The following is a 25,443-nucleotide window of genomic DNA, read 5'->3' as shown; positions in this document are numbered from 1 at the left end:
ATGTGCCGATGGGTGCAATATTATTACCATGCATACATAACCTAGTGATTCAGTGAGGGTGAACCCAAAACATCGGAAAGTATGTTTTTGTGACTTTTATTTCAAATATGTTGCCACCAAAAAACGAATGCTAGTAACTGAAAAAATACAAACGAGAAATGAAAAGTAGAACCATTTCTCCAAACAAGCATGGGAAAATATTTCCGTGATTGTTTCTGGGAACACACGTTCTGGTGGCTTCACGGTCTTCCTCCCGGTAATTCCGCCATCACGATAACAAGCTGCTTTGCAATATGCGCTACTCGCTCTTAAAGGGAATGTGAGATGACGCTCTGATTGGTTTATTGCATATTACGCCCAAACCACACCTATGGCTAAGTAACCTCCTTTCGACCAACCCTTTTGACACTTGCGCTGGACGCAAGTGTGTTTTTTCCGCCGTTAAAATAGCAACTGCGCCATAGAGCCGCCCACACAGCTACTTTCGTTTGGCGCCGTCCTACTTGCTTTTCTGATCGGCAAGATAGGGCCCTAAATGTCTCAGTTCAAAAAAGCACAGCAAGTTACTAAGGTAAGTTAGCTAAGTAAACACAGCTTAGCGGACACTATCAATACCACTCCTAGATGGTTTCTGCACAGTCTTGTCTGGTTCAATCTAAACTACTATCTCCTAGTCACACATGGCTCCAGATCAGCATGCCCACTCTGTGAGGTGACATGCTCCAGGCTCTTTATTAGAGACAGCATGATGCAGTCTTATTATCTGGAACATTGACCTTGACCGGTAACCGTTATGGGTATGATTCTGGAAGATAGATGGCCACTCACGGAACATGGTCATGTACTGCCGGGAGTTGAGGTTCCAGTAGCCCCAGTTGGTCCTGTAGCCGTGGAGGGTGGCGTACTCCTCGTGGTTGTAGGCGGGCTCCGTGCCAAACGTGTCAATCACGCGGATATGGCATCTGAAAGTGGAAGGAGGGAGTAGTCTCTTCAGTTTGTTGAATTCCAGAGTTGGGTCGTTTAACATGTGCAACGTGTTTACAAAATAAAAAAAATGATATAAGCATGGTATTAGGAATATATTCCATATACTGTATTTTTCAATCATCTGTCAGAAGCACTGATAGCTGATGCTAACAAGCTAGTCCGGTAGAAGCAGTCAATCAATACAAAATGCACTATGAATTTCAAAACACAGACACACAAACTCACCCACACACACCAGACACACAAACTCACACACCCACACACACAAACGTATATACTGTATGTGTGTGCATGCACACATAGAAACACACACACCTTCCTCTCTAAGTAAATAAAGGCTGCCTCTTTGCATTGCAGTCAGCTGATTAAGTCAGTTTGACCCCGGACCTCGCTGAATAAACAGCTGCGTCTCCCGCAAGACTAACGAAGCCCAGCTGAGGTGCAACATGAAAGAGGCGCTATGCAGATGAGGCTCAGCGCAAAAGCCTTTTAAAAACCAACATGAATAAACACTTTGAAAGTTCCTATCTCCAATGTAAGTTGTATTTTTAGAGACAAAAAAAAAACACATTCCAGGAAAAATATGCTTTTAAAAAACTGTTATATCTAGATTTCAGACTGCAAGGTGATGTATCAAAGTCAACAAACACAGGGTATAGAAAAGAGGGGAAAAAAGCGAAGACTAGCAGCTAAGAAAAAAATATTTTTCTCTTTTCATCTGCGCTCCGTCTCTTTGTGCTGTGGAAACACTTTGATTGAGCAGAGCAGACGGAAAGGTCGAGGGTCAATATCAGCTCAGGCATTTGCCCTTACAGTCAGTGGGAGATCAAAGCAGAGCGTCGTTTCGGCGTTTAGAGAGAAAACAATGGTCATAATCCCTCTGTGTCGAGAAGAAAAACAGCCATCTTTTCCTCTGGCGTTCTGCTGCTATTACTAGCACCTGAAGGTTACGGATCAAAACTACTGAGTGGGGGGGCGGCTCGTAAAACACCAGGCTAAGGATAATGGAGCCAATGAGGGAAAGTTATCGTATTTCATACAAAGTTTGAATGGAAGTCATGAAAGGCCAGGAAGACTGTTGCCAGATAATGGATACACCGATGCATCCTCTCATTCACTTCTGTTGAAATGTGTTTTTCAAAATTCTGAGGAATATCCACTGCAGGTTTTTCAGACAAACAAAGTGAGAGAGATAGGTGCACAAATCTCCCAAGTATATTATATACGTATATTATATGCAATAAGTTTCTCCAGACTTCAGTTCAAACACATCTGCAAAAAAAAGACAAGCACATGTACTACACACAAACACACGTATACAGTATGTACACAAACGAATGAGAGAATTACATGCAAAGCACACACATATTGAATCTAAGGACAACACAAACATACACACACACACACATACAGAAGCACACATGACACACATGTTCACTCTGCACTGAGCCTGAGCCGCGTGCTTCTTCCACGGTAAATCCTGCCACTTTGCCGGCTCAGGCGCGGGGTATTAGAGCCGCAACAGGGAGGCAGCTAATCCACACACTCCCTCACACACATACACACACACACACACCCACACGCACACATACTCCCCCCCACACACACACACAAACTCCTCACACACACACACACACACACTCCCCTCACACAACCCCCCCCCCCCCCCCACACACACACACACACACACACACACTCCCCTCTCACACACACCCAACGCTGATCCTCTCTCCCTCTCCCCCGTGAGGATGAGCTGGCTCTGGGTACTACAGGGGGACCTTTTTATGTAGGTAATAAATAATACGATTTATTTATAGTTAGTACATATTATTGAATGTTTACAAAGACTCAATATCTGGTATATCTTGGTACATCAATACAAGAAAGTACACTGAACTCATGAACAATTTACATCTAACTTTAATATATAGTGTCTCCAAATACTTGACCATTTTCTACCATAAAGCTTTGTGTTTGGAACATTCCGGAGAGTGATTCTGTATTTTTTCACAAATCACTTGATTCCATCAGACATATGGGTAAAGGTTAAACCCTCGGGTGTTGCCATAGCCACCGAAAGAACCTTTGATTGGTGACATTGCCGAAGCGACCTCAAAAGCCTTCTTTCAGGAGGAAGAGCAAAAACAGAAATAGAAAGCATGATAAAGGTGGCAAAGCTGCACAGGAGGACACACGTGACTGGCACACGAGTGTGTGTGTGTGTGTGTGTGTGTGTGTGTGTGTGTGTGTGTGTGTGTGTGTGTGTGTGTGTGTGTTGGGGGGGGGGGGCTTAAAACATTGATGAGAGATTGTGCTTTAAGTTTTCCCCAGGCTCCCCTCGCTCCAGTCTCTTCACAAATAGATAAGACATTCCCTCAGGCAGGGTAGAGAGGAAAAGCAGCTTTAAAAAAAAGGCCCACCTCTCTTTAGAACCAGTCATGGGCCAAACAGTGTTGCCGTGCCACGCTTCGGATCTGTGCCGGATCAGCGGCGGGGCCCTAATCTGGGCTAAACGGCACACCGGCCTGGACGGGCGCTCTCTCAGGGACTGGCAAAGAGGGGACGGGCATGCAGGAAGCACCACTACAGAAATGCCAACCTGTCAGGAGCTTAGCTCTATGCCCTGGGCACGCCGCTGGTGATGGTGCTGGTGTGGGTGTTAATGCACATGGGTGCATCTTTGTCTTGGTTTGGATGAGTGTGTGTGTGTGTGTGTGTGTGTGTGTGTGTGTGTGTGTGCATGTGTCTGTGTTTGTTTGTATGTGTGTATGCATATACTATACTGCATTGCAGGTACTTTGTATGTGTGTATGTGTGTGTGTTTGTATGTGTGTATGCATAATATATACTGCATTGCATGTACTTTGTGTGTTTGTATGTGTGTATGCATACTGCATTGCATTACTGTATGTGTGTCCTAGTGTGTGTGTGTGCATCTGTTTAAATGTATTAACAGGTTAGGAGAGGATGGGTTTGCATGCTCAGGATACATGCTAGACACACACACACACACACACACACACACACACTCATACCTGTGTATAGACCCAACATGCATCCTCTCTGCGTGCCTATCATTGCCCCATAACTTTGACCCAGCTTGGTGAGGTTCTGGTGAATGCTGGTGACCAGGTGTGAGGTGATCTAGAGCCCTGCTATCAGCCCATCAGCTCTGGGCTCCTCTCCCCTCCTCTCCTCTCCTCTCCTCTCCTCTCCTCTCCTCTCCTCTCCTCTCCTCTCCTCTCCTCTCCTCTCCTCTCCCCTCCTCTCCTCTCCTCTCCTCTCCTCTCCTCCTCTCTTCCCTCTTCTTCACTCCTCTCCCTCCCCTCACCTCCTCTGCTCTCCTCTCCTCTCCTCTCCTCTCCTCTCCTCTCTCTCCCCTCCTCTCCCCACCTTTCCTCTCCTCTCTCTCCCTGTGCGCTTGTATTACAGGCGGCACTCTCAGGCATTTTTAATGAAGCAGAGCCCCGAGTGGGACATAACAACGAAAGTAATTAAACAACCTTGAGGGACTCACAAACTCAGCGCTTGATTAATGAGGCCTCTCAGGCTTCCTTCAGAATGGGGTTCATGTCCCAGTCCGATAACATCCTCCATCTTTATATCGCTTCTCTCTCTCTTCTCTCCTTATCGCTCTGCCTATCTCAATCTCAGCCCTCTCCCTCTCCCTCCTTTCCCTTCTTCTCATTCTCTTTCTTTGTCTTTCACACTGTCCTTATATCTTTCTCTTTCCCTTCCTTTCTCTCTATTCATCTCTCTCTCTCTCTCTCTCTCTCTCTCTCTCTCTTTATTTCCCTCTCTCCCAAGATCTACTCAAAAAGGCCTTGAGGAAAAAGATGGCTCATAAAAAATGGAGGTCAGTGGAGGATGACAAGAAACGGGGGAACGGGGGTGACTGGGGGGTTAGGTATGAGGGTGGAGATGAGTGTTGTGTTGTGTTGTTGTGGTGAGCAGCACAGGGAGGTGAGGCCTCCTCTGTGCTCCTCCAAGGAAACCAGGGAGGTTATATGGTTTGAGTTTAGGCGGCTCGGTCAATACCAGTCGATAAGGTGCAGCGCAGGGGTGAGGCGCCATGTGGCCCATCATAAATTCTGCTACCTCGTCGAAGTGAAACAGGTTATAGACTAATGGGGTGCAGCCACTTGTGTTCCTGAAAGAGAGGCAGCTCTCTACAACCCACAATCCAACCTGATCTGGCGGTTTCTCCCCCCATGTGGATGTTATATGATCCTCTGAGCCTGCATCCACGACGGGCAGTTGAAGTGTCATAATCCAATAACGGATAGCTGCACACATGGTCCGTCAACACCCCCCCTCCCCCCGCCCACCGATAAAAGCTTTTGTCAAGCCATCCACCTGAGGCATCATTCCCAGCATGCATCACAAACCTCTGATCAGTAACCCGGAGGGAGACTGATGCCGACGATTTCGGATCAAAATACTAAAAGTCGCAAAGGAGTGGAAGGGGAGGGGAAAGAGAAGAGGCAGAAATGTAAAGCCACAAAACTATGAGCACATCTCGCTAACTGCTGACCTCAGCATGCAATTAGGAAGTGTCAAACAGAAGTGCGTGGGTGGGTTGGGGGGGTATCTGGTTGGAAATGGGCCAGACGACACTGGAGGCTGGAGGAGGATTTGATCAGAGATGCAGCATACTCTCTATGCCATCTCCCTCTTCCTCTCTCCCTCTCTCTCCTTCTCTCTCTCAAAAACACTCTGGCCAGCATCATAATTGGATAGCATAGGCGCTTCTCCCGTTATCTGATGTCAATTTGAGTCAAGCTGTCTGCCACTCAGCACGCATTTTGTGGGTAAACGTGCGCGTGCGTGTGTGTGTGTGTGTGTGTGTGTTTATGAGTGTGTTTATCTCTCTCACTTTGTTTCCTCCTCTTGTTCCATGCTGCATGGATCAATACGTGTTATAGTCATTGAGGAGCTGAGAGGCGAATAACAAAGATAATTCGTTGACAGGGTGGTTACACAGGCTAAATAAAGTGAGAGGAAAAAAACACTACTGAGGTTTATTCCAGTGTGTGTGTGTGTGTGTGCCAAAGTATGTGTGTGTGTGTGTGTGTGTGTGTGTGTCTGTGTGTCCATGCAAATGTATGTTGGAAATTGTCTTTATTTGGAATAACCCTTTGAGATGTACCATCTCGTTTTCGAGGGGGTCCACAACTGTGTGTTTGTGTGTGTGTCTGTGTGTGCGTGCGAAAGTATGTGTGTGTGCGAATGTATGTGTGTTTGTGTGCCTGTGTGTGCGTGCGATAGTATGTGTGTTTGTGTGCCTGTGTGTGCGTGCGATAGTATGTGTGTTTGTGTGTGTGTGAAAAAATGTGTGTTTGTTTGTGTGTGCGCGTATTTTAACATTTCCATCTATCATGGTGGAATGAGTTGTCTTTGTGTGCATGCCATCCTAGAAAGTAGTCTGTCATTGGGCATCAACTTCAGATGAAGGGAGGCAGGACTCAGTGAAGCTACCACCATCTTGTCGTATTATCATGGAATCCTGGTCTGCAATTCTGTTAATTTCTCCGTTCCCTTGTTGAAAAGAGGAATACAATCCTTCCCAAGGAATGAATCACTGAGTAAGACGCCAGATTATGCCTACAGTGAACCCATAACATGATGGATTTGTACTTAAAACACTTGCTACACTACACACACACACGCACACACACACACACACACAGACACACTACACACACACAAACATTCACGCTCACATGCACACACAGTCATGGAGCATGATGATTTAATTATAGACACTGTCTCACAGCCAAACACACACTCACGTGAACCCTTACAACATGATGATCACTTAATTATACATTGCATAGCCGCTCTCTCTTTCACACACACACACACACACACACACACACACACACACACACACACACACACACACACACACAGACAAACACACACATACAGACAAACACACACATACAGACAAACACACACACACAGACACACAGACACACATACAAACACAGACACACACACACATACACACACACACACACACAGACACACAGACACACACAAACACACACACACACACACACACACACACACACACACACACACACACACACACACTCATCAACCTTACTGACTTGTGTCTCTTGAGCGAGAGGCCCATGTGCTGTCTCATCTGCTGCAGGCCGTGGTAGTCTGTGTAGATCAGGTCAAAGGGCAGAGGTCCAGTCAGGGGGCAGCTTCCTCTGCCAGGGGGCACGCCCAGAAACCTAACAAACACACCGGAGACACACACAACACTGTTTACAAACAAGGACCACACTACACACCGGAGACACTGTTAACACACACACCGGAGACACATAAAACACTGTTTACACACCGGAGTCACACACAACACTGTTAACACACCGGAGTCACACACAACACTGTTTACAAACAAGGACCACACTACACTGTTAACAAACACACCGGAGTCACACACAACACTGTTAGCACACAAGGACCACATCACTTCTATTCTATTCCATTTATGTAAGGGCACCAGTGAATTCCTAAAAGGAGCAGAGCGGTGCATTGAGGTCAAATTTGATGGACATTTTGTCAGTGGACCTAGCCCTTATCCTTATCAGTGACCTAGGCCTGAGCATACAGCAGACCCTACAGAGAGTCATCCAGCATAGTGAAAAACAGGTCCATGTGAAATTGACTTGCTAAGATAAGCCAAAGCACCAACAACACTCTGAATAAATAAACATACGAGTGAAATATTTACAATTGTTGACTTGCAAAGTTGCTGCATTCAGAGGATGGGTGGGGTCCTAAAAATAACTTCAATACCTCTGTGAGATCATTTTGGCAGTGATCCCCTGTGGATTCTTTAGGAATTTGTATCACTGTTTACCAAAATAGACAGCAATGTCTTTTTGAGTGAGAAGGGGAAAAGTTTAGAGCGCAGCTGTGGTTTCTGAAATATTGATGGCTGTGGCAGTCGCTTTTATATTGAGTATTTTTAATCAAAAAGGTGCAGAGAACATACAGACCTCACAAAGCTAATTTTGCAGAGTCAATCTTAACATCCCAGAACAGTCTTAATAACACATCATAAGAGATCAGAGAGAAGTAACTGCCTGATGAGCGAGGAACTTGACATCAAAAGGCCTGAGGGCACAAAACCGAACGCCGGAGATGGAGGCCTGTTCCGCATGCGAGACGGAAAAATCCGCGGATGGCATTTCACTTTCAAAGCCTGGTGAGCTATTTTCTCCGTCCTTTTCCCCTCTTTTTCCCTTTCATTTCCTCTCTTCTTTTCCGTCTCTTTTTTGAGGTCTGCATTATTGAAGTGGAGACCAAGGGACACTCAAAGTACAGCGGTGCCAAAGCCCCCCTCACCTCCCCCTCACCTCCCCCATGCGTTCGTTTTTCTTTCATTCCCTCTCTCTCTATTCTCTCCTTTCCTCCCGCTGGAAGAGACCCACTTCAGAGTGGAGACCACCCGTCTCCATTCTGGCTTAAAGAGTATCGATAACAAGAGGTGAGGTGAGAGGCGGATTGCAGCGGCGACGGCAGAGAGCATCCATTAGCGAAGAGAGCAGAGGGAGTGGGGGGGGGGTAAGGGGTGGTAAGGGGTGGCCATCTCCACAGGGCAAACAGTGTTTCTGCCCTCCACCCCCCATCCTACCCTCATTACCACCATTTACCACTCACCCTCTCCGGATCCACATCAACATTGATGGCACCTCTTTCTTTCAAACGTCCATTATCAGCATCCTAACAGATTGATGTCTGTAGACACTCTGCAACCATTTTCCCCGGCACTGCAGTGTCCGATCACATGCTTGTTTTGTCCAAAGCAGAGTATGTAAGTGAGCCTGCTCCATCACAGCCCCCATACCGGACAACAGCAGCTCAGATATCTCTCAGAACCAGAACCAGGGCCTCTTTCAAAGGGAGAAACATGAGGAACATTGGGTCCAAAGAGGTATACAAAACACTGAACTCATCTCATTTGAAGCTCATCTCTGCGTCCAAACAGCTACTTTGAGAAAAAATGCATGAAAAGATGGCAAACAAATGGATATAGTTAAGTGGAAATGTGTTCAAAATCTTCAAAATGAGTAGTAATGGAAGTTGTTAACTATGAACTGCTGCATCACAAGGGCTCTTATATTGGTAAGGTGCACTAGCGGAGCTCCAATTGGAGCTGTGGATGCTGTACACCCTAAGAAAAACTTCACGGCTAGCATGGTGCTGCGGATGCCAAGCACCACGGCTAGCAAAAATAAACTCTGGAGTCAGCAGTGTCAGCTAGTAAGATCACTTAGAAAGATTTTAATTGACAGTCACTTCTTAAACACACAACACACTCACTCACATCTCTCTTGGACCTCTAAACAAATGATGACAGCTCAAGTTCCACAACATCCTCCTTTAGCGAAATGTGCACAAGTCTGGAGATGGAGGAGCACTCCGCCAGCCAGGATTTCTTACAGCCAATGACATGAATCTGCCAACCTTCTTCAAAATAATCTCATAATTCCATAGTGATGCAAAAGCAGAACATTCCTTCAGTCACTTTAAATTATATATATATTTTTAAATACTTGCATTCCACTGTGAGCGAGGAGCGCCTCTCACAACTCGAACTCGAAGAGTGTTAAAGAGTGTTGATTTCATATAATTGATTTCATATAATTCTCTGACTTTGAATAAGTGGATCATTGATTTAAGCCCTAAATTAGTATACTGTACACAATGTTGTCCTTGGTAGCCTATAGACCCTCATATCAGGAACAGAAGGTTGTGTGCACGAAAAGAATGCCCACTGTTCCACCGATTCTTGTCACTGCACCCAAGACAAGGCAAGCTCTGCCCCTGGAAACGTGGGAAATGTAGTTCACTTCAGTTTCATTTGAGTTGAAGAGGAAAAAAGAACAGCAGCCGTGAGTCGAATGTGAGCACAGCCACAGTGGGAGGCTTGAGGCGGCATCCGTCTGCTAAAATGCTGCCTGTCAGGTTATTCCCCCCCACCCCAGGGGATGAATGAAAGATATTTGCTGTCCAGCCTCGTGTTCCATCGTCCCACGTCAGTCTCTCATCTTAAGCAGAAGTGTGGGACTCCTCATGGGAGCTGCACAGGTCCAGCTCTCTCTCACACACACACACACACATACACACCTGTGCTCTGGCTCTCTCTCACACACACACCTGTGCTGGGAGGTCTTCACTCCTCTCCCCACATCAATTCTCATCTTGAGGGTGGAGTTGGGGGGTGAAAAGGGGGCAGCAAGAGGTTTCCATCACTTTTCTTAGTCACCATGATGGATGGCCTGGGCTGTGGGGGGGGCAGCACCAGCCCCACATCTGTGAATATTTTATAGGTGTTCCTTTGTTGTTGGGGGTGGGGGGGGGGGGCAGTGGCTGAGCTGCTATGTTTTGGGGGCTTTGATACCTCAAGGACGACCAAGGTTTGGTAAACATGGGTGATCAGGCTGAGCCACTCACACAAAGCACACACGCGTTGCTTAAGGACGTGTGTGTGTGTGTGTGTGTGTGTGTGTGTGGATGTTGGTCTCATGCTGAGAAAATAGGCGGGAGGCAATGCTGTGTAACATCGCAATTGGGCTGTGATTCAGAGCGCTTCAAAGAAAACCAGGTGCAATAACCCAAAATAACTCAATCACACACACACACACACACACACACACACACACACACACACACACACACACACACACACACACACATACAGATACACACACACCACATTACTCCACGATAAAGATGATGTTTTTCTCTGTCTGCAAGTAATTCCCATATCATGACTTAAAACACACATAACAATTAGCAAGAATGCCAAGCTCATAAAACACCGCTTCAGCTCTGACGGCCTTTGCTGTAATTACTGCACTTCCAATCATGTCACAGAAAAAAGAAAAGAAAGAAGAAGAAAGAAAACAGGAGAAGTCTTGCTTTAGTTGTTTTAGTGTCCGGAAAACATGCCAGATACTGGCAAACGAGTCAGGTCTTTTGGTGTGTCTGCTCAAACTGAACAAAGCCACTACTTACATACTGTGGTATATCTACTGTAAATAAAGAATTCATTAATGAAATATGATTATGAACGATGATAATGATTATGATTTCATTATTTGAAATAAAACGTCTGTAAATCACTTTGGAATCAAGTGCCTGCTAAATGCACACATGCAAGCAAGCATAAAGACATCTTTAGAGCACATCAAATGTGCAGGTGAGTCTGTGGGTCTATACCCTGGTCCTGCTGCTGCAGACACTCTTCTCTGGAGTGGGGGACTGAGGCTACAGACACTCTCCAGCCTCCTCACAACACCCCTCCAGCATGATAACATCTCTCACACCCTCTCTCTCTCTCTCTCTCTCTCTCTCTCTCTCTCTCTCTCTCTCTCTCTCTTGTCTTCCCTAACTCTCTTTCTGCCTCCCTCTCTTGTCTTTTCCACCTCTTATCTCTCTCTCCCTCTCCCTTACTCCCTCTCTCTCCACTCATTTACTCCTCTTAGTGCTGGGTGGCTCTCCATCTCTCTCGTGTCTCAGACCCTCTTCAGGCCCATCTGTGTGGAGGAGCAGGGAGAGGACGAGGGAGGGGTGTGTGTGCCCCTAACAGCCACCCCCCCCTCACACACACACACACACACACTCACACACAAACAAACACACACACACACACACACACACACACACACACACACACACACACACACACACACACTCACACACTCACACACACACACACACACACACACACACACACACACACACACACACACACACACACTCACACGCACACACCACCATCTCTTCAGCTGCCTCTCCTGAGAGGCTCTGCTGGAGAGGAGCCCCCAGCTGTTAGAATTCTGGGTTGTCGTGCCAGAGGAGCGCTGGGAGGCTCGACATGAGACACACACACTCACACTCACACTCACACGCACACACACACACACACACACACACACACACACACACACACACACACACACTCACACGGAGCAGATGGAGGTGTCATCCATCAAGAGGGGGCCAGATCTGGAGAGCACTTCAGCCTAGTCTCCACAGAGACCCCACCACGCATCTCTCACCTTACACAGGGGAAAGCTCTCAAACATGTGTAACGGGTTTGGTAAAGTGTACTTAAAGTGTTGTTGAGCATACAAATGTTTTATTAAGAATAGGTGTCTCATAAAGCAGCTACAGGATGCTGCCATGCTATGGATGAGAAATCATACCCCTGCAATCAATTCTTAAGAACTATGACCAACATCCGGAATTGTAGGATGTGTAAATCAAATAAGAAGGGCATGTCAAGTTTGAAATACGGGCGCTAGATTCTCTTTTGTGGTTCCGACATGCTACGATATTGTTTTTTAAGTTTAAAGAGCAGAAATAAAAATAGCTTCTTAGCAGTCAAGCTCAATCTCGGCAGACACACACAGAGTCGCAGCATTACACACACTTTACGCGGATTCCGAAGAGAAAGTGATTTTTTTTTTTGTGGTTCCGACGATTGTTTTTAAATTGAAAGAGCACAAATAAAAAAAGCTTTTTAGTGTCCTGAGTGTCCCGTATTACAATCTCACATTTTCCGCAGATTCCAAAGAGAAAGTGACGCTTGATTAATTTCACCAGGCGAGATCCACTTGCAATGTCCCCTCATTACAACTCAGGGAAAAAAAGGAGCTCCTTGAATAATTGCATTAGTTGGAGCCTAATTGAGTTATTTCTCCCCTTTGATGGAGATTCATAAAGCCTGCTGCCCCCCTGATGGTCAAATTACTCTTTCCGGAAAAGAGACTGGGGACAAAATTCCTGCCATTGCGTCCTTAAATGGCTTTTAGCTAAATGATGCCCCCCCCCCTCACCAACCCCCTCCTCACTGCCTGTTGCTGTTTCCAGGGGCGTAGACAGACTAGAGAGTTGTTAAGTCTGAAACGAGCGACCCTTGAGTCCCTCTGCCTGGGCTGTTTGAACAGTTGATGGAGAGAGATGAGCGAGGACACATTAAACGGATGCTCCCCCCCTACGCTGTATTGAACTGGTGGCATCAGTGCAAGTAAACAAATGCCAGGAGCCAGATGATCTAACACCATATCTTTTAACAGTGTGTATTTTCCTCAGATGATCTAACACCCTATCTTTTAACAGTGTGTATTTTCCTCAGATGATCTAACACACTATCTTTTAACAGTGTGTATGTTTTCCCTCAGATGATCTAACACACTATCTTTTAACAGTGCTTATGTTCCGCAGATGATCTAACACACTATCTTTTAACAGTGCTTATGTTCCGCAGATGATCTAACACACTATCTTGTAACACTGTTTATGTTCTCCAGATGATCTAACACACTATCTTTTAACAGTGTTTATGTTCTCCAGGTGATCTAACACACTTCTTGTAACACTGTTTATGTTCTCCAGGTGATCTAACATACTATCTTTTCACAGTGTTTATGTTCTCCAGATGCTGCCTTCAGGGACACTTTCAAGGTGCCGGCATGACAAGCTTTATCACGCTATAAGATACTGTATATGCTATAAGATATATGCTGTAAGAGTGCTATGACACAGGCTGTAAGAGTGCTATACAAAAGGCTGAAAGCGTGCTATGACACACGCTATAAAAGTGCTATGAGACAGGCTGTAAGTTGCTATGAGACAGGCTAAATAAGTGCTATACAAGCTGACCAGTCTTTTCACTTCTGTCTGCTGATTCCCATTTCCACCTCAGACTGGATGTCTCCATCACACACATCTTACCCTCTAAGCACACCTCCACCCCCACTCCCACCGCTCCGAGTCCTTCTCTGCATCAGTAGACTGGAGCGGTACGACTGCATGCTTCTGCCATATTTTCTTCCACAGACCCTTTTAATCTATGCCAGTGAACATGACACATCCAGATGGGGAATGTATAGCCCTGGGACGTATACATGCATCTACAGGTTATGACTCATGTATGAAGACTGTACCGACAAAAATGCACACAAATGCTCGACGTGCAGAGAAGTGGAGATACTGATAGCAGAGTCTGTGGCGTTTCCTCTCCACATGGGCGCCATATGGCTGTTCTGAGTGTGTTCATATCATGCTGTACATGACAGCATGTTTCATCAGATCAATACACTCCATGAAGTGTTTCTTCGCTGCTGTGTGAGGATGGCGGTATGTTGAGTGATGGCGCTGCGTCGTCTGGGAGTTCAGGGGACGCGTGTGAGAGCCGCTCATGGGTACGGCGTCATCCATGCCATTAAATATAGACGAGAGCCCAGTTTGATCTCATCCATCTGCACACATTATTAAATTAGCACAGTAGCCAGCGTCTGCATGTATGCATTAGTGCTTTCTGTGCCTCACTCTGTGTGTGTGTGAGCAACTTAAGTGTGTTTGTGTGTGTGTGAGTGAGAGAGAGGGAGAGAGAGAGAAAATCCATTTGTTGTATGTGTATATTGTACTGGGTACTGAGGGACTGGGTGTGTCTATTGGTGTGTGTGTTTATGCATAAATGATTGTATGCCTCCATACTTGTGTGTGTGTGTGTGTGTGTGTGTGTGTGTGTGTGTGTGTGTGTGTGTGTGTGAGTGAGTGTCTGCATGTGTGAGAGTCTGTTGTTTTTGGGTATATCTGTGTGTGTTCTCAAGTGAAGAATGAGTCCTGGGTCCACAAAGGCGGCTCCATAAAAGCTGTCAGTGTCTGTCAGCCTTGTCTCTATGAACAGACCAATGCAGCCACCAAAGTCCACTGCATGTGTGTGTGTGTGTGTGTGTGTGTATGTGTGTGTGTGTTAGATTGCCCTCTCAGACTGGGGTTATCAGTCTGTACTCTGGCTGATGTGCTGAAAGCTTAGAGCCGAAGGCAGCTCTCCCCAGAGATAAATGACTGCAGCTGCACCACCTCCCTACAGAACACGCACACACACACACACACACACACACATGCATACACACAAACACACACACACACACACACCACACACACACACACACACACACACACACACACACACACACACACACACACACACACACACACACACACACACACATTCTATCTGTCTCTCTCTCACAAACACATACACACTTACTCACTCTCTCTCTTGGAAAAGAAACTCACAAAACTACATACCAACACTCCAGTCGAACACACATTCACTAGTCTACTGTACACACACAACACACACTCAAAAACACTCAGAACTACAAATCTACTGTAATGCCCTAGCAAACAAAGAAAGATTTACTCTCGCTCTCTCTCTCACACACACACACACACACACACACACACATAGCAAAGCACATACCATACCCTCCTTTAACAGTGATGAAGTGTGCACGCTTTATTGAGGTCTTCGAGGGCAAACACAGTAATTGCTGAGGATGACTTGCAATTAACTTTTCTACTGTTTGCTGGGCTGATTAAAAGGAGCATCTAGAGCACTCCTTTATCTAGGCAACGTGCCAAAGGACAATATATGACCGCAACAAAAATATTTATACATACTATATATTTTTGAAATATCATTAAACTTTGGTTTTCCTGCTAAACTGAAAACACCACACGCCGAGGTATGAATAAATCCACTCAAATCTCAGAGGACACACAAAATATATGTTTGTAAATGTTGATCAATTTTTCTCAGTATCACTCATCACTGTCTCCCAGCACATTTCATAAGCCTTAGTCCCATGTCAGTCCTATCAGACTTGGCAGCTGTCAGATCGAGGCACCTTAACTTTCCAGAGCGCATCCTTAAAAAAGTTCTTTACTTTTACAGTGCATGCACAACACCACGTTCCGTATGCTTTGCGCAGACTAATGTTAACACACTTAGCGTCAACAGACTAATGTAAGCACACTTAGCGTCAACAGACTTTCTGCAGCTAAAGGAAACAAACTCATTCAGGGCTGCCTGGCCTTACATAACAACAAATGGCGTGTTTGTGCGCAGGGCTATAATATGAGCTCATGAAGAGGCCTCCAGAAGGTGTCTGTCCACTCATTCATTCGTTTTTCTTCTGTTCATTCTCTCTCTCTCTTTCTCTCTCTCGTGTTCTCTATGTGAGGGATTGACTTAGAGATGCTGCTGGGGAGAACAGCAGCTGGGCAGCGATGATATACAGACATATGATCCATCTTGTTGTGGGGACGGGGAGTGGGGGGGGGGGGGGTTATGAGGGGGCAGGGGAGCTACGTGGTGGGGGAGAGGACACCTCTGGACCTCCCTGATGGAGGCTCCTGTCTGGAGAGCTGAATAAACAGGGAGAAGTGGGAGGAGAAGGTGGAGAGGAGGAGACAAGAGAGAAACAGAGAGAGTGAGAAAGAAAAAACAAGCCTATGAGGTAGAGCAAGGGGAAACAGAGGGAGCGATACAAAAAGAGATAAACAAAGAGGCATGGAGGGGAGGGAGAGAGAAAGCGCGAGAGAAGGAGAGAGACAGGCAAGTTTATGAGAAAGAACAAAGGAGGTCAAAGTAAAGGATAACAAAAAAGCCAGAGGGAGAGAGATCACTAATAAAATTAGGCCAGAGTCTCCTTACTGATCTCCTGATATAAGACACACAGAATAAGATATCTATTGCACAGATACTTCTATAGAAGATGACTTATAGGACAGGTAAAGTATACAGCTTATCAGGATATCCTGTATATGATGGATGTACGCATGCCCCCTGTCAATCAAACCCATGATCCAGGCATTGGTACCATCTTTCTCTACCAGTTGAGCGCCGGGCTCTCTGAGACAGATGTGAAGAAGCAGCGAGAAGGACATTAGAGAGTGTGTGTCTAACGCTAGTGGGTTTATGAACAGCTGACAGACCTGCCTTGCAAACACTAACAACAACACAGTTGGCAGCTGGGAACAGCAGGTGTGTGTTTCATTGTCCTTCACGACCATGTATCATTAAAATTAATCCAACAACAATCCTTACAAAAATGGTATAAACCCGCATGCAGTAAATGCTGCTTTAAAGGCGAAGTCCTCGATTCTAATCCCAAACACATTTTTCTCAAATTCAACAAATTTGATTGGCTGTTGTGCTCAAATATCAATAGCCGTTTGCATCTATAACTGACAACCTTCTTCAGCACCTTGGAGAGCGACCCCTCCAGACTCCAGCTAACTGCTCTAATGGAGCTGCATGGAAACACCTTGGACAGCAACCTCCTCCAGACCCCAGCTAACATCTTATCCTTCTTCAGCACCTTGGACAGTGCCTCCTCCAGACCCCAGCTAACATCTTATCCTTCTTCAGCACCTTGGACAGCGACCTCCTCCAGACCCCAGCTAACATCTCATCCTCCTTCAGCACCCTAGGCAACGCTCCCTCCAGACCCTAGCTAGCATCTCATCCCTATTCAGCACCTAGGACGACGACCCCCAGACCCCAGCTAACTGCTCTAGTGGAGCTGCATGGAAACCATCACCATTCCAAACGGGGCCCATTCTCCCACAATGCATCTGAGCTAACAGTGCTCTCCGCCTGCGAGTGACCTCATTTCCAATTGGCTGTAGACGCAGCGGGAGGCAAAACAAAGATAATTATAGTATCGATTGGCGCTCGCATGCAATGACTGGGTGCCCTCTTGTTTACGCTTAGATATACTGTACATCTCACTGCGGTGAAGCAGAGGGGGTAGGGGTGGCGGGACGCATATGACATCCTTATATCTTAACACAGCCTCCATATCAGAGCTGCATGGGGGGGGGGGGGGGGGGGGGGGTGTTAAGGTGTTAAGGTAGATGATGATCGTAATGTGCTGTTTCTCTGTCGCTATTATATGGAATTATATATTATTATAACTTATATTCACATATATATGAAAGGTATTGCTCTTTACAGCAGGTTTCAGCCTGCCCACTTTCAGACCAAATGGATCTGAGCTATCTGTGGATGACATGAGAGGGACTGAAGATAACACAGACACCATTTGAGAGGGAATTATAATTATGAAAATCATTTCTCATTGGCATTCTGCAGCACACCCAGGCACAGGCGTGTTAAAAATAACCTGGCAACTGAAATGTGATTGACACCTTTTGCCTTCCCACGGGCGAGGTGGAATCAACCTTATAACAGTACACACCTGACTCAACTCGGAAAACAACAATTATCACATTCTTCCTTGTCATCATCAACCATAATTCAATCACTTTCCTCAGTCATCTGGACACATTCAAGAAAGTGGATGAGTGGGAGGAGAGAGGGAAAGAGAGAAAGAGAGAGAGGGGGGAAAGAGAGAGAGAGGATACAAAAGGAGAAACAAACATCTGTGTCTCACTGAAATCAACACATCTCCCGCTTAATTTCAAGCATGGCTGCTCTCGAATGGGCAATTCATGGACTGAGAGGATGTATAGGAAGATTTGCACAAGCTGACATTAGTTTGACCCTTGTTTGAATGCCTTCCTCAGGCTGAGAGAGGGGAAATCGTGGACAGCAGTGGCATCAATGCACAGCTAAGGGAGGTGGGGGAGAGGAAATACGAGACATTATGAGTTTTAGAAGAGAACATAAGAAGAGGGAGGGGGAGACATTATGAGTTTTAGAGGAGGTCAGAAGAAGATAAAATGGACGCTCTGCTACTATAACCAAAACAGTGTGGATATGGTGGTATCGAACTTGTAATAAGGTTTCATGGCAATTCAGCTGAAGCATATTTACACAATACACAGTGATTACTCTCAGAATCTGGTAATATACAGAATCTGATTAGCATCCATCTGGAAAAATCATGCTCTGTGTGTGTGTGAGTGTGTGTGTGCGTGACTGTGTGTGTGTGTGTGTATGTGTATGTGTGTGTGACTGTGTGTGTGTGTGTGTGTGTGTGTGTGCGTGTGTGTGTGTTTGTGTGTGTGTGTGTTACTGTATCAGCGTGTCTACGTGGCAAGAATGTAGAAAGTGCGCAGGTGTTGCTCAATGAATTGTCAATTAAAACATATGCTGATTTACATTCTTAGACTGGGCTAATTGCGTCACCACAGACAGACACCCAAGCAGAAACACAGCCACAACACTCCTCCATCCCACTCATAGTCCAACCCACCCACATACCCCTTCATAAACCCCTCACCTCTCCCATCTGAGGGGTAAGACCACACACTAGGAAGAGTTGTCGGGGATCAGTAACTCTTGTTTAACACGTGTACATTGGCCCAGACCGGCGAGCTGCCGACTTGGCCAGCCGACTGGCCTTGTTGAGCAGCAGCAGCAATCATGGGTAATAAATTGTCCATTAGAAGCAGCAGATAGGTGGAGGGAAGTCCAGGACAGCATACTGATGACTGCTTTTTTTCATCCCAACATCTACCATAAAGGCTCATGAGTATACAACACATTTGAACAACGCTGTCAGGTTCGAAAGCAATTTGAGCTGTGTGTGAGGCTGTCAGTGTTGTGTGTCAATAAGGAGCATGGCCATGGAATGGAGAAGGAGATTGAAGAGGACGAGATCAATAGGGGCGCATAGGAGAGAGAACACAGGAGATCGCTTTGACAGCTCAAAGAAAGATCATTAAACCAGCTCAGTCACAGCACCATAGATGGAATCCTGTTTCAGTACATCCACTGTGCATTTATATTTAGTTAGTAATAAATATAATTTTATATATTATAAATAAACCAATTATTAGAAATACATTTTGACCCATAAGTGCCTTTTCGTCTATTCATGTATCCATACACACACGGATCATCACAGTCTCTTCAGCCAATAACATACTGAAGGTACTTGTTAACACGTACTTAAAGGGGCCATATTATGAAAATTCCACTTTGTTTAGGGCTTCTACTCGTTAATTTGGGTATCTGGCATGTTTAGCAACCCAAAAACTGCGGAAAAAAACAACCCCCGCGATTTGTTATGGTTCTTGTACGTCAGAAACGTCATGCTTGAGTGACTGCGAATGAGATTCCTGTGAACTCTCCCGTCACAAGACAATGGGAGGTTCCCTAGAATCCCTACATGGCCTTGGCCCACCCCCAACCTCACACCCCAGCCCCCCCCCCAAAATAATTTGCCAGAGTGAATCATACCGTTCCTGCAAAGCTTGGGTATACTTTGAATAGCTAGCTAGCAGCATGGCGAAAAGTTCTGGAGCAAAGTTCTCAAGATGTGCTGTGGTCGGCTGCACGGATCCGCACAAATCTATACATCACGTTCCAGCCTCAGAAGACACAAGAGTGAAATGGATGGATTTCATTTTTGAAGGCAATGTCCCGTAAAGAGTTGGGAAACTGTTGTTTGTGTGCGCAAACCATTTTGAATTGGACTGTTTTACCAACCTGGGCCAATATAACGCTGGACTCGCAACAAGACTGACCTTGCAAGCGGGTTCAGTACCATCTATCCGTCGCATTTCAGACGAGGGGAATGTAAGTATTTTTAAAAATAATTCTTGTATGTGCATTGACCATTTAGTGTGGGTGGTTGGCAACGTAAGGAATGTAGTTGGGGAGACGTTAGCATTAGTTCGCTAGAAATGTGGGCAATGTGTTGAGGCTTTCGTAAAAGTATCCATTACATAGGTAATGTATTTCACGTATGTGTACAACTTATTTAGAATGTCTGACCATACTTAAAACGGCAGTGAAAGATACTTGAGGCAACAATAACTTTTGCCTCTATGAGTGGTGCGTGCGAGAGGATATTAGCATGCTAACGTGTTACTTTTCAGCAGCGAGGCGTTAGCTACAAACTCGAGTGTTGGCGTGTGCAGTTAGGAGTTCGCTAGAATGTAATACCTTATGCTAGTCATGTATGCCTTGTACAGCATTTAGTTTGAATTTGCCTATGGCAAACAATAAGAAGATTTCTGTGAAGTAGTTTGTTAGGACTTCGAGGTGTTGGCACTAAAGCAACCTGAGGGGCTTTGTACAAGTTAGCGACATTAGCATCTTGTAGTGTGTAGGAGCCAGCTGACCCATCAATTGCTAAAGTGGCCAACAAATTTTTGTGTTAGACTAGCCTATTTAATCTTGGTTAACAGTAGATGGTTCGTTTGGATGTCTATGAAGGGGAATTTGTGTCAAAGTATATAGTGTCTTTACGTAACGAGAAATAGTTTTCTCATCCATAACATTCCCTTGTGAAAATGCTTTGTGTTGGGGCGGAGGGAGGTTAGTCACCTGCAAATACGAAGGCAATTAGTCCTGCTGGTGACACCTTCGACACAACAATGATGGGGTCATACATGTTAAATGGGCAATTAATTGTTCGTGAACGACGTGAGACTCACCTGCATTTACCAAAACCTGCATAACATTGCTGCTCTCTTATTGTTTAGGCAAGCACCTCTACTCAGGGCCAGAGAGAGAGGCTAAGTGGACCTCCATCCTGAACCATCTCCAAGACATCCACTCCCATGATGACCCTCTCTACCCACAGTGTTTGCATCAGCCACGCATTTCAAGTGACAAAAGCAAATGGTTGAAAGCAGGTATGTTCACCCAATTTGCATTGTAAATGTAAGGCTTGTGTTTATCTATACATGTATAAACAAACCAAATAACCAATGCCATAATCACTTTGAAGCTAAATATATATATATATATATATATTTTAAAGGGACACCAGCCTTCTTCAAGTTAGAGAAGGCGTTGACTAACAGGAGGGTCCTGAAAGATGTGGGGAAGCTGAGCCCTCACTACCAGACCTCGTCGTTGGAGGCTTTCCACAGACTCATTCTGCGTTTTGTGCCCAAAAACGTAGTCTTTCCTTTTCTTGGAATGTTATGCAGGTAACAGTACGATATTTTTTTCTAAGAAATGTATACCTATTATGTATTATACTAACTATTATACACCCATACACACATGCTCTCTACCTGGCAGCCCTGCATTTCAATGTGTTTAAAGTGAACTTCCCAAAATATAAGAAGGGCGAGTGCACTGCAAAGCCTGTGAAAGCAGATCCAACCTTCCGTGACTGGCACAGGCTTTATTTCAAATTCCACAAAATCAAACAATGTACAAACAGTATGTGAAACATAAATAGCATAACATTGTCTTTTTAAATAGTCTTCATAATAAATAGAATATAATTACCAAATAATTATAAAATAAAATATACAAAAATGTGCAACAATGTAAAAGTTTTGGATTGTTTTTTGTATTATAGGGTACTTGGATAACCTCTTGGACCTCATCTTTGACAAGGTTTTTCAGAACCCGGCCCCACATGTGAATGAGCTGCTGAAGATCCCAATACCCGCGTTTCTCTCTGCCCAATTTGAGAAACCTCTGCCCAATTTGAGAAACCGGACAAGCAGGAAGTTATAGACCGCTATGTGTCCAGGTTCAATCGAGGGCAGGTCTGAACCCTGTATACCTTCCCTGTGCATCAGGGAACACTCTGCGTATCTGGAGCACAAGAGGGCAGGACCACTCTGATTCTTCAGCCCAGATAGCCCCAACACCAGCTAACAAAACTTCTGTACCTGTAACGTCTGAACAAATGTGTTTAGAGAATAAAAGGTTACACACATATAAAGTGTTCCTTTTTTAACAGTATGGCAATTGATAGCAAGAAGTGTAATTTTGTAATCAATGTTTTTAATATACCTTTGTATTTATAATATACCTTGTATTTATTACCTATGTACCAGCCATTACATTTAATAACTATGTTTAAAAAGCTCTATGGCATTCATTCTAGCAATCTTTCTGACAATAAAAGTGTGTATACACAGTTTTGTGTGCCTTCAGTGTTTGATAAGTCACATGTCAAAAATTGACACATGTAAGATGAGCAGTTAGCAAAGTAATACAGAGGGAAGGATAATTTATTGTATTTTTATTCTTGGTCATATTTGTATTGCAGAAATGACTGATAACTCATGCATACAAAAAAAAACCGTACTGCTCTATTCCTCTTTCACGTAAAGGCCCATAATCTGCCCTATATATGTTATGCATTCTGCAAAGAATAGACATTCAAACACACAGGTTCAAGGCCTGGATGGTCAACCATGCATGCTGTCGGGTTCTCGAGCTGAAGTATTCTTCTTGTAACCTTGAATATTGAGAGTAAGTGACGTGGAATATAAAACAGATGATGACTGCATATTTACAATGTCAATGTAATTCACAAATACTTCTACCTGTGGTATCTCCCTGCAGCATACATTTTCAGGCTCCGTAGGCATTTTAGCACACTTGCCACAAGTAGGCTACACCTGTATAAACAAAGAGTATTATCAAGTGACAACCTTGCGGGTAAACTTTATTTGAACGTTGTGTTCATATTACGGACATAAGTTATCAAATACAACGATTTAAACGCTAATAAATGCAGGTAAAACGTTAGAGAGAGAGCCTATACTTTTATCTAACCTGCGAGGACGTGGGTGGGCCCATTATACATCTACTATATGCAACTCCGGAGTCCTGAGGTAAGTTGAGTGAATGTTCACAACAGAACGTACTCATCTAGCAATTATATCTTTATGGCGTTCCCGTTACTTGCATTTACATAAACACTTACAAACAGGAACTTATAAACACACTGTATTTGATACATACTCCTACATTCACACATGGTTCACGTAACTAGATTCACTTGCACCATTATGCTACCAACACCGCGAACGAGACTGTGGCCCATTAACAAACAAAAAAAGGAGGTTTACAAAGTTTACTCACCATTCAGAAACGTTTTGTTGAGCCCTAACTTCTTGAATATGTTCGGGAGCCTCTTGTTCTGACTCTGTCTCAAACAGATACGGTTGTACGATTCTATCTTCTGCAGTAGCCATATTGGAGGGCTAAAGCGAGCGAATCTTTTGGAGGAGGGGGAGGAGTGAAGGGGAGAGGGGGGAGGGGGGAGCTGGCTCATTAGCATTTAAAGGAACAGGCACTCAATACAGGTCAATCTGTAGGGAGCTGTTTTTGACAGGGTGAAAAGGGTGCTGTAATAAATTATTCTTGTGGTATTTTGACCAAAATATTTTACTGGCATTTCATAAAGACCCCAAGGAACCATTTCAACTTGTGGTAAAATGGGCATACGATGGGTCCTTTAAATGACCAGTGCTGAAATAAGAGGTGGTCATCTCTTCTCCCCCCTTCTCTTGCTCCCCTTCTCCTCTCTGCTTCGCTCCTGTCCTGGAGGGTTGTCACAGAGCCGCTCACTGATCAATCACTACTATTGCACTCCAACACACCTCCAGTCCACATCTATCTATCTTTCCCTCTCTCTCTTCCTCCCTCTCAGTCTCTATCTCTTTCCCTCTCTCTCTTTCTCCCTCTCAGTCTCTCTCTTTCCCTCTCTCTTTCTCCTTCTCAGTCTCTATCTCTTTCCCTCTCTCTTTCTCTTTCTCCCTCTCAGTCTCTATCTCTTTCCCTCTCTCTTTCTCCCTCTCAGTCTCTATCTCTTTCCCACTCTCCCTTTCTCCCTCCCAGTCTCGCTCTGTTTCTCTCTCTCTATATATATTTCTCCCCTCGTGGCCCTTGCCTGCCTCATGTCTTCCCAGTGGAAACGGCAGCTCTCTGAAGACCTCTCATGACTTGGCAGCTTCCGTCTGCTTCTCTCTGCAGGGCACACGTCTGGAGGCCTCCCTCTTCTTCCTCCTAATCCTCCTCCCCTTCCTCCCCTGCTACCACTTTTACTTGTTCCGCTACCTCCAGCTCTGAGAGGCGGGAGGGACGAAGGGAAAAAAAAAAAATCCCCCCCCTTCCTCTCTTCCTCTTTCCCTGCACAGAAAGAGTGTCACTCTTTCACCTGCAACCTTCCGGGACCATCCAATTAAGGCGACCCCGACACGCTCCCCTACTGGGAGACCCGGGCTGATCGTCATTTTTTTTTTTAAACAGACAACCACATTTGCCGGGAAGACTCAGAAGGTGGCCGTCTGCGGCACGCGCACAAGATGCTGGGACGCCGTTGAAAGGCTGAGGGGCTTTGCCTAGCCTGATGAGACGTGGTGGTTTGTGGTGAAGGCTGTTAACAAGCGCATCGATTGGAAGAGCCACCGTGGGGCGTCGGCAAGCAGCGCAGAACCTAATCTCTGGGCTCTTGTTGTTTCTGCAGACGTGGACACTTTGAAGCGGGGGCCTCACGGGCTGAGCGAGGACACGCAAGCTGACTGCCTAACTCGGCTCATTTGTAAAGTGAGCAGCAGTCACTCACACACACACACACACACATACACACACACACACACACACACACACACGCACACACCCACGTGCACACACACAGTTCATAAGACTGCAAAGACTAACAGATATGGATGTTTTTGATATACATGTAAACAATGATAATGATTCTCAAAATGCCAGTTGTACACATACGCACACACAAAAAGTCACAATGAGACACGTCCCACCACGCACCCACACACCCACACACACACACACAATCACACATAGAATCCTGCAGGTGCACATCCAGCACACACCTCACACGTGTTAACAGGGCTCTGTAGTTCTCACTGATTAATGCAGCA

General features: G+C 45.2%; 1 protein-coding gene across 1 annotated transcript in view; it reads right to left on the bottom strand.

Moving 5' to 3' along the window:
* LOC308379345 (alpha-1,6-mannosylglycoprotein 6-beta-N-acetylglucosaminyltransferase B-like) overlaps window positions 1-25,443 on the bottom strand; it is a gene marked incomplete at both ends in the record, with an annotated part of 127,970 nt that overhangs the window by 25,812 nt on the left and 76,715 nt on the right. Inside the window, 2 exons of the mRNA XM_080856435.1 lie at window positions 829-962; window positions 7,104-7,235. Coding sequence (XP_080712561.1) covers window positions 829-962; window positions 7,104-7,235 — 266 coding nt within the window. The remainder of the gene's footprint in view (window positions 1-828; window positions 963-7,103; window positions 7,236-25,443) is intronic.

Source organism: Sprattus sprattus (genome assembly GCF_963457725.1).
Source record: "Sprattus sprattus genome assembly, chromosome: 1".
Classification (NCBI taxonomy): domain Eukaryota; kingdom Metazoa; phylum Chordata; class Actinopteri; order Clupeiformes; family Clupeidae; genus Sprattus; species Sprattus sprattus.
The sequence above is the reverse complement of the archived record's forward strand: the minus strand, read 5'-3'. Positions and strand labels throughout refer to the sequence as shown.